Genomic DNA, 10362 nt, shown 5'->3' with positions numbered 1-10362 from the left:
CTGGACTAACAGAACGGTTCAGAACTGATTATAAGACAGAAATGTTAATTAATCATCATAAATGTTTTGCAGTGATTTCTCTTAGAGTCTATCAGAAGAAAGCTGAAGAAGGGTTATCATCCTGTTGTGAACAGCCATAGAATTTTAACCTTGGGCTGGCACCCTGGCAAATCTTATCTTTCTTTCTCTGACTCATCTCTATGCCTGAGGGCGGAACCAAAGATTGTCCGTTACTCTTACTAACATGGATGGCTTTGAGGAACGGACACACTCTTCTTCCTGATGCCAACAAGGAAGAAAGCTGAGTTTCTCTCTGGGGAGAGACTCAGTTTGGCTTTTGAGTCTTAACTCATGAGCTAACTAGGGAAGACTTAACGGCCGGGGCCCGGCACGCTAGCAGGCTGTCCCACCCGAGGCTTCGAGCCTCCAAGTGTGTTTTTACCTCCCGAGGGGAGATTTTATTTTGAAAGAAGGAACCGGATGTCAGCTAGAATCTGTCTGGCTTGGACTGAAACAGATGAAAAGTTACCTGGAAAACACCTACTCGCCAAGGAACAGTAAGCGAGCCGATAAAAAGTTCCCTGACTGATCGGAGGTGAGACAGTTCCTACCCAGGGGTGACTCAAGAAGCCATCATCGGGTAAAACTGACGTGTTCGGAGTGGCATGTCATGTGGAAATCTAAGCGCAGAAGGGACGTGCTGATCCGGTTGAACCACACTTTGTTAAAGTACAATTAGTAGAAATACTAACCTTACTTTCCTCCTTTTCTTGTCTTATTTGCCAAAACTTAAGCTGAAAGTGCCAGTAAAATTGTTTGGTTGTTAACATTAGAACTGACGTTTTACTGTTCTATATAAGCAACCTAAGTTGATGTGAATTGAAATTCGGATGTGAATTTTCATCTCATTTAACTTTGACACTTTTTATAGGAATACCCACAATCAAGTGTACTTATGATTTGTTCAATTTGTGTAAACAAATGATTGCATAGTCTTTTATGAATCAACTTAAACTCGTCTGAACGTTCACTTATTGTGTCACTTTTCACTTCGCACAGTCAAGATATTAAAAGTAATGAGAAATACCTTGGTAAAAGGTTCCTCATAACCTTGTGTATGAGAGATGTGGGAGAAGCTTAATTCACCTTAAGCCCCACTCCTACAATAGCTCGCTAGCAGCCTCGCACCAAGGACCTATCCATGTCATCATTTACCCATGTAGGGGTCACCTCGAGTGAAATTATCAAGGAAACTGTCTTGGACCTCAGTCCTCTGATTGGGCCTTTAAAGGGACATAAACTCTGTTCCACTCAGAACTGAATTTAGGCCACCTTAGGTCGCCTTAACATTTCAAGGAGACACTCTTCTTATTAATCAGATAATAGACTGAAGAATCTTCATCTAATTTGATTTATTGTTCTCTTAACTGAAAGTTATTATGCATTTTGATAATCAGAGAAAGTTTATCAAAGTTACAGGAGAAAAGAGGACACATCTCTTTTATCCCTCAGTATGATTCAGCTATGTATGGATTTTCTGTGCAAAATCTTATTGAACTAAAATAATCTTTATGGTTTAAAGTTGATGAAACATTAATGTTTTACTTGTCTGAATCATATTTGCAAATGTTTTGAATTTGAAGTAATTCATTCTTTCAGTTATGTTTTTAAAGAAGTTCTCATCAGATTATTAAATGGGTCATGATATATTTTGTTTCTGAACCACACAGAAACAATAATGTTTGTTTAGTTTCAGGAGGCACGGCAAGTTTCTGAAACTAACACTTTCCTTGATAACTTATTTTCTCATGTCACCTCTGGTGCGGAACTTAGATTCTCTGAGCTCTTTAGAAACTAAGAGTTTCCGCCCGGACGGAAGAAAGTGACAGACAGCTCATCAGTCACACTGACAGCTCGATTCTCCAGGGAATCAAGAGCTAAGCTGTGCTAGGTTTAACTCTTCTCGCCAATGAGGAAACCTCACAGCCTGGATCAGATCAACGCCTGATCGATCCACTTAGAAAAACTTTCCTGCTGGAAGTTTTATTCTGAAATCGGAATCTAGGTTTGGCTTTGCCTTCTTTCCTACGGCTTGACGCGGACGCAAGCAAAGTCTGACCTACACGCCGAGGGTCCCTCTGTGTTGATGGTCCTAAGACGGATTTTCTAAGCAGAACCCAAAATACCAGGAAGGTGACTGACCACATCTAAAGGTAAAAAGCTGGCTGTGTTATGAACTTCACTGTCTGGCAAAACTCCGAGTAGAAAGCCTCGCCTATCTGGTTAAACCCCACATTTTTTTAAATTAAAAGTAGGAAAAGCTAACACCTTACTTTCCTCCTTTGTCTTAAAATCTTCCTTGCCAACCTAAGTTAATTGCCTCAAATGTCTGGTATTAAACATCTAAGCTGACATTTGTGTTTCTAGTTAAAGAGTCTGTGGTTGTCAATTAAGAAGCTAAAAGCTTTGTTATTGTTGGTCTCAAAACTTTTATAGGAAATTAGTTGTTCACAATTAAGTGTATATTTGTGATTTTGTATGATTTGTAAAGTAAACGATTGCATCTATTTATGGATCAAATCAACATTCACTGACTGAGAGTCACTTTTTGTGTCCATTCATTTTTGCACTGGAGGAATGCTTATCTAAGATAAAAGAGATCCCTTGCTAAATAACACCTGTCATAAGAGGTGTAGGTGTACCCCTACACCCAGAATGCTTTGCGTGTAAATAAAATGGCTCAGTTTGTGTTAAAATATACTTTTAGAAATTTACAAAAATAAACAGCCTACAGTATTTTTACAGTCTTTATATTACACTTGAAATATTTTTTTATAAAATAAAGTCTAATGTTACAACTAATCATGGAGCCCTTTAAAGCTTTTGGTTATGCTGTTGGTGTGATGTTCTGTATTTTATTCTGTGTACAGGTAAAACTCTGAGTCCTCAGGTGATGTTCCATAACGCAGCCTCCAACATCATCTGTAAGGTTCTGTTTGGGACCCGTTATGAGTACAATGATGAGACCATTAAAAAAGTTATTCAGTGGTTCACAGAGATGCTGAAAATATTTAATGGACCGTGGGCCATGGTGAGTCTAAGTAGGCCTGAAACAATTATTGTCAACAGGCTCAATCACACCTGTTTATTACATTAGGCTCAATTGTCTTTTGTCTTCTCATTAACCACGCCCAATCACACCTGCTTCCTGTCCCATTAGGCTCAATTGTTTCCATTCCTCTAATCAGGTCCAATTACACAGGTTCCTTACCCCATTAAGTTTAAGTGTCTTGTCCTCTCAACCGCAGTCGTTATCATCCTTTAACGTTGTCCAAAATATCATCTAAGCATTGTTATGTGTTCCTATACCACATCCACATGATTAAATTCTATTAAACCCAAATTTTACCCCTCACTGTACTCCAGTTTCCCCCACAGCCCAAAAATATGTACAATAGGTTGCCTTCTGGCCCAGGCCTCTCTTGAAAAGGAGATCTTCAATTTCAGTGGGATTTGCCTGCCTAAATAATGGTAAAATGAAATGAAATAAACTTTGATCTAATCAGTAATAATTAATCTTTCAGCTGTACGACTCAATTCCATATGTTTCGTACCTGCCACTGCCATTTAAAAAGGCCTTTAAGAATATGGAGGTAATTTACACACAGCTTAGACACAAACTAACAACATCAAGAATGCATGTTATTAATTAAAGCTGTGTCATTTAGCTGTATCTCGACTTTTCAAATGGTTTGGTGAACGAGCACAAGAGGACCAGRACYCCTGGAGAACCTCGAGACTTTGTGGACTGCTACCTGGATGAACTGGATAAACAGGTGTGTGAACACAATACAAAACTTCAACATCATGATGCTGATGAATGTGAGACAGGTACAGAAAAAAACTAAAACCAGGAAAACATCTGGATGCTGACTCAGCGTTATCACAAATCTTACATTTTGTTTCTCYTACAATATTCTCTGTATTCTGTCCAGAAAGAAGATTCTTCATTTTCTGAGGAACAGCTCAGAAGGATCACTTTTGATCTTTATATGGCTGGAACTGACACCACCTCCAACACCCTCCTGACTGGGTTTCTGTACCTCATGAACCATCCGCAGGTCCAAGGTAAAGTTTTAGGACAAGTCTCTTCTTTCAAATCGAAACAGGGCATAAAAGGATGACATTAAAAACTATTCATCATAACCACTTTAAGAGATTACATCACATTCGGGCTGCTCTGAAGTAAAGAAATTACACTGCATGGCCAAAACACAGTCGCCACCAAATAAAATCAAAACTATTAGATTTGGTTGGGCCACCTTTTGTTTTGATTACGACACATTCTCTGTGGCGTTGTTTCAGTAAGCTTCTGCAATGTCACAAGATTTATTTCCATCAAGTGTTGAAATAATCCGTCCGTCCTTCTGTTTTCTGCCGCTTATCCAGAATCAGGTCATGGGGGCAGCAGCCTAAAAAGAGAGACCCAGACTTCCCTCTCCCAGGCCACTTGGGCCAGCTCATCCGGGGGAATCCCAAGGCGTTCCCAGACCAGCTGAGAAACATAGTCCCTCCAGCATGTCCTGGGTCTTCCTCTGGGCCTCCTCCTAGTGGGACATGCTCGGAACACCTCACCAGGGAGGCGTCCAGGAGGCATCTTAACCAGATGCCCGAGCCACCTCAACTGGCTCCTCTTGACGTGGAGGAGCAGCGGCTCTACTCTGAGTCCCTCCTGGATGACCGCGCTTCTCACCCTATCTCTAAGGGAGAGCCCAGACATCCTGCAAAGGAAACTCATTTCGGCCGCTTGTATCCACGTTACTACCCAAAGTTCGAGACCATAGATGAGGCTAGAAACGTAGACCGACTGGTAAATCGAGAGCTTTGCCATATGGCTCAGCTCCTGCTTCACCACAACAGACTTGTACAGTGCCCGCATCACTGCAGATGCAGCACCAATCCGCCTGTCGATCTCCCGCTCCATTCTTCCCTCATTTGTGAACAAGACCCCGAGATACTTAAACTCCTTCACTTGGGTTAGGACCTCCTCCCTGAAGCGGAGGGGGGACGCTACCAGTTACCAGCTCAAGACCATGGTCTCAGATTTGGAAGTACTGATCCTCATCCCAGCCGCTTCACACTCGGCTGCGAACCGCTCCAGCAAGAGCCAGAGATTATGATCTAATGAAGCCAATAGGACCACATCATCTGCAAAAAGCAGAAATGTGATCCTAAGGTCACCAAAAAGGATCCCCTCACCACCTTGGCTGCTCCTAGAAATTCTGTCCATAAGAGTTATGTACAGAATCTGTGACAAAGGGCAAACTTGGCGGAGTCCAACTCTCACAAGAAACGAGTCAGACTTACTACATGCAATGCAGACCAAGCTCTGGTACTGGTCATACAGGGACCAAACAGCCCATATCAATGGGCCTGGTGCCCCGTACTCCCTGAGTACCCCCCACAGGAGTCCCCGAGGGACATGGTCGAATGCCTTCTACAAGTCCACAAAACATATGTAGACTGGTTGGGCGAACTCCCATGCACCCTCCAGGACCCTGCTAAGGAGGTCCACTGTTTCATGACCAGGAAGAAAACCATACTTCTCTTCCTGAATCCGAGATTCGACTATCCGACGGACCCTCCTCTCCAGGACCCTTGAATAAACCTTATCAGGGAGGCTCAGAGGTGTGGTCCCCCTATAGTTGGAACACACTCTGCGGCCCCGCTTTTAAAATAGGGGGACCACCACCCCAGTCTGCCAAGTCAGGGGAACTGCCCCCGATGTCCACGCAATGTTGTAGAGTCGCATCAACCAATGCAACCCCGCAACATCTAGAGCCTTAGAGAATTCTGCACGGATCTCATCCACCACCGGCGCCCTGCCACCAAGGAGCTTTTTAACCACCCACCTCGGTGACCTCTGCACCAGAGATTGGAGAGTCCGACTCAGGGTCCTTGGGCTCTGCTTCCTCATGGGAAGACATGTCGGTAGGATTGAGGAGATTCTCGAAGTAATCCGTTCACCGACCCACAACAGCCCAAGTTGAGGTCAGCAGCGCACCATCTCCACCATAAATAGTGTTGGTGGGGAACTTCTTTCCCCCTGAGATGCTGGGTGGTGGACCAGAATCGCCTCGAAGCCGTATGGAAGTCTTTTTGCATGGCCTCTCCAAACTCCTCCCATGCCCGAGTTTTTGCCTCAGCGACCACCTGAGCCTCAATCCGCTTGGACTGCTGATACCTATATTGGCTGCTTCCAGAGTCCCACAGGCCAAACAGACCCGATAGGTCTCCTTCTTCAGCCTGACAGCATCCCTCACCGCCGGTGTTCACCAGCGGGTTCGAGGGTTGCAGCCACGACAGGTACCAACAACCTTACGGCCACAGCTCCGGTAAGCCGCCTTGACAATGGAGGCACGGAACATGGCCCACTCAGACTCAATGTCCCCCACCTCCCCCGGAACTTGTTCAAAGTTCCCCCGGAGGTGTGAGTTTAAGCTCCGTCTGACGGGAGACTCTCACAGACGTTCCCAGCAGACCCTCACTGTATGTTTGGGTCTGCCAGGTTTGACCGGCATCCTGCCCCACCAACAGAGCCAACTCATTACCAGGTAGTGGTCAGGTGACAGCTCCTCCCCTCTCTTCACCCGAGTGTCCAAAACATGTGGCCGCAGATCAGATGAAACGACAACAAAGTCGATCTTTAAAGTATGGCCTAGGGTATCCTGGTGCCAAGAGCACTTATGGACACCCTTATGCCTGAACATGGTGTTTGTTATGGACAATCTATGACGAGCACAGAATTCCAATAATAAAACACTGCTCGTGTTCAGATCAGGGGGGCCGTTCCTCCAAACCACGCCTCTCCAGGTCGTACTATCATTACCCACTTGAGCGTTGATGTCCCCCAGCAGAATGAGGGAGCCCTCGTTAGGAGCGCTCTCCAGCACCCACTCCAAGGACTCCAGAAAGGGTGGGTAATCTGAACTGCTGTTAGGTGCATAGGCACAAACAACAGTCAGGACCCATCCCCCCACCCGTAGGTGGAGGGTGGCTACCCTCTCGTTCAACGGGGTGAACCCCAACGTACAGGCACCGAGATGGGGGGCAATAGGTATGCCCACTCCTGCTCAGCGTCTCTCATCATGGGCAACTCCAGAGTGGAAGAGTGTCCAAACCATCTCGAGGAGACTGGTTCCAGATCCAGAGCGGTGTCTCGAGATGAGTCCAACTATATCTAGTTAGAACCTCTCAACCTCACACACCAGCTCAGGTTCTTCCCCACCAGAGAGGTGACATTCTATGTCCCTAGAGCCAGCTTCTGTAGTCGAGGATCGGACCGCTAAGGTCCTCGCCTTCGACCACTGCCCAACACACATTGCACCCGACCCATACGGCCCCTCCCACAGGTGGTGAGCCCATGGGAACGGGGACTCATGTCTCCTATTCGGGCTGTGCCCGACCGGGCTCCATGGGTGGATTCCCGGTCACCAGGCACTCGCCAATGTGCCCCACCTCCAGGCCTGGCTCCAGAGTTGGATCCCGGTGACCTGCGTCCGGGCGAGGGAACACTTAATCCATTTATGGTACTCATCATAGGGGTCTTTGGCCTGCACTTTGTCTGATCCCTCACCTAGGACCTGTTTGCCTTGGGTGACCCTACTGGGGACATGAAGCCCCCAACAACATAGCTCCTAGGGTCTTTGGGACATTCAATCCTCTCTACCACGATTAGGTGGCAGCCCAATAATTGCAATGATTTTTCACCAAAATCTTGCATTGATGATGGTAGAGCCTGAGATTCTCCAGCACATCCCAAAGGTTCTCCATGGACTCTTTGGAGACAATCTATGTGTGAAAATGTCTCATGCTCCCTGAACCACTCTTTCACAATAAGAGCCTGGTGAATCCTAGCATTGTCATCTTAGAATTTGGCCGTGCCATCAGGCAAGAAACATTCTGTTGATGGAATAACCTGGTCATTCAGTATATACAGGTAGTCAGCTGACCTCATTCTTGTAACTCATTCTGTGGCTAAAGCTAGACCTGACCACCTGCAGCAACCCCACATCATAGAGCTTAGTTGAATCCAGGTGGAGATTTTTTTTGGCCAGCAGTGTATTTTACAGGTAAAATGTGTAAAACAGTTTCTGCCCCATCAGATCGATGTCAGCAGGAGATTGATCGAGTTCTGGATGGGAGGGATCGGGTTAGTTTTGAGGACAGACACAACATGCCTTACGTGCAGGTAATGAGCATCATCCCACATCTGTTCTGTTAATCTGAATGTTTAATCTGAGAGGCATGTCTGAATGTGTTTCTATCAGATAAACTGCAACTTTTCTGAGATTTCTTTCTATACGATACCTAAGATTATTTATTCCAGTACATTTTGTAATATCTCTGTTGTAATCCAGGCTGTGATCCATGAAATCCAGAGGGTTGCCAACACTGTTCCACTCAGTGCCTTCCACTGCTCCACTAAAGACACAGAGCTAATGGGATATGACATTCCCAAGGTGAGAATCTTTAAATTTACACAAGTATATGTAAAAATGAAATATTATCTTTATTGTCTTTCTTCATACCTTTGGTTTCCCTTCAGGGAACATTAATCATCCAGAATATGGAGTCAGTGCTGAGGGAGGAGGGTCAGTGGAAGTTCCCTCACGAGTTCAGTCCTGAGAACTTCCTGAACGAGCAGGGAGAGTTTGTCAAACCAGAGGCCTTCATGCCTTTCTCTGCAGGTAAACCTGTTAAACCATTTTACTTTCAGACCTGGACTACAGGGACAGAGTTTTTTTAGATCAAAAAGACAATAACTTTGGTTCTTTTTCTGGCATCTCAGGTCCTCGGATGTGTCTGGGAGAGGGTCTGGCTCGTATGGAGCTGTTCCTCATGACGGTGACCCTGCTGAGGAAGTTTAAATTCATCTGGCCAGAGGATGCTGGAGAACCAGACTTCACTATGGTTTTTGGGGCAACGTTGACTCCAAAACCTTACATGATGAAGGTCCAGCTGAGGTCTGAACAGTGAGGAGGTGCAGACGCTCTGCAGACACTGATGAATAACTGATCAGTTAAATAATAATTATAATCATTGTCCAATCCTTTGGACGCCATTGTATTTTTGGTGGATCTAAGTGTTAACAATTGTTTAGAAGCTTAAAGTTCATTCTAAACTTTGTCTCAGACACAGTTTTTCTCAAATATATTTCCACTCTGTAGATCATATAAGAAATGATTAATTTTGTCCTACAGGGTTTGCCGTAGATGGGGAATACATGTAATGTCACTCCCTGGTGTACTTGGTCTGTATTAGCTGTTAGCTGTTGTTCCTATCGCTAAAGATTCAAGTGAGAAGTTTCCTGGTTGTTTGTCTTCCTTTTATTACAATGCTACCATAAAGAAAGCATTTACACACACCAAAGATCCTCTGATTGTGTTCCATATTTTTTCCCGATCATCTCACAGATATCCTGACTGATCTACAGTCTGAGAAACTAATAGAGAGATTTGGTTTGTGTGAATAAATTAAAATAGATCTTGAACTGTGAGACAGCAAAGAGATTGCTTTTCACTTGTGTAAAATTTGAAATTTTTACAGCACTTTATGTCAGATATATAACAAGTTAAAAACATTCTTCAGACCTGATCAAGTCAGAAAAATACAGCATATTATTTTGAAGAATAGCACAAAAAGTGGTACCACACTGACTTCTGAGTCATCTTGAGAGAAAAAAACATTTTCTTAAAAAACACAAATACTGTCTGAAAGTAGATGAAAATGCCTACAGTTTGATGTATAGTTTGTATTAGTCTGCATTAAAGATGACAGAAGAGTAAGATTTAATAAAAGAGATCCTTTTTGAGGTGGATAAAAATAAGTGCATTCAAAATTATGGGAGACTTAAAGCTCCTATACTTTTGTTTAGGGCTGCATTTAATGACTACTTAAAAAGTCAATTAATTATTTTTTCTATTTATTTATCGCTGAATTGTCCCTCCATTCTTCCATTATCTATACACGTTTTTTCCTTTCAGGGTAACGGGAGTCACAGGTGTCCATTTCCAGCAGTCACAGTGCGAGGGGCAGGGTACACACTGGACAGTCCATCACAGATCGATGAATCTGAAAACATACGAAAAAATTTAAGATTATTTATTATTTACACTCACTGGCCACTTTATTAGGTACACCTGTCCAACTGCTCGTTAACACTTAATTTCTAATCAGCCAATCACATGGCGGCAACTCAGTGCATTTAGGCATGTAGACACACGGCCAAAAGGCGAAAATGGCGTACGCCAAAAAAAAAATAATTCAGATTTATAAAACTGTGCGTACGCATGTTTCTGC

General features: G+C 44.0%; 1 protein-coding gene across 1 annotated transcript in view; it reads left to right on the top strand.

Moving 5' to 3' along the window:
- The window catches only part of LOC106532670 (cytochrome P450 2F2), a 41025-nt gene extending 31598 nt beyond the window's left edge, over window positions 1-9427 (top strand). The window contains exons 5-12 of the mRNA XM_014028801.1: window positions 2931-3091; window positions 3585-3653; window positions 3729-3836; window positions 3996-4128; window positions 8166-8251; window positions 8421-8522; window positions 8609-8750; window positions 8852-9427. Coding sequence (XP_013884255.1) covers window positions 2931-3091; window positions 3585-3653; window positions 3729-3836; window positions 3996-4128; window positions 8166-8251; window positions 8421-8522; window positions 8609-8750; window positions 8852-9039 — 989 coding nt within the window. The 3' untranslated portion in view covers window positions 9040-9427. The remainder of the gene's footprint in view (window positions 1-2930; window positions 3092-3584; window positions 3654-3728; window positions 3837-3995; window positions 4129-8165; window positions 8252-8420; window positions 8523-8608; window positions 8751-8851) is intronic.
- The last annotated feature ends 935 nt before the right edge of the window (window positions 9428-10362 follow it).

This window comes from Austrofundulus limnaeus, unplaced genomic scaffold, assembly GCF_001266775.1.
Source record: "Austrofundulus limnaeus strain Quisiro unplaced genomic scaffold, Austrofundulus_limnaeus-1.0 Scaffold809, whole genome shotgun sequence".
Lineage (NCBI taxonomy): Eukaryota > Metazoa > Chordata > Actinopteri > Cyprinodontiformes > Rivulidae > Austrofundulus > Austrofundulus limnaeus.
This window is presented reverse-complemented; position numbering and strand designations above follow the sequence as displayed.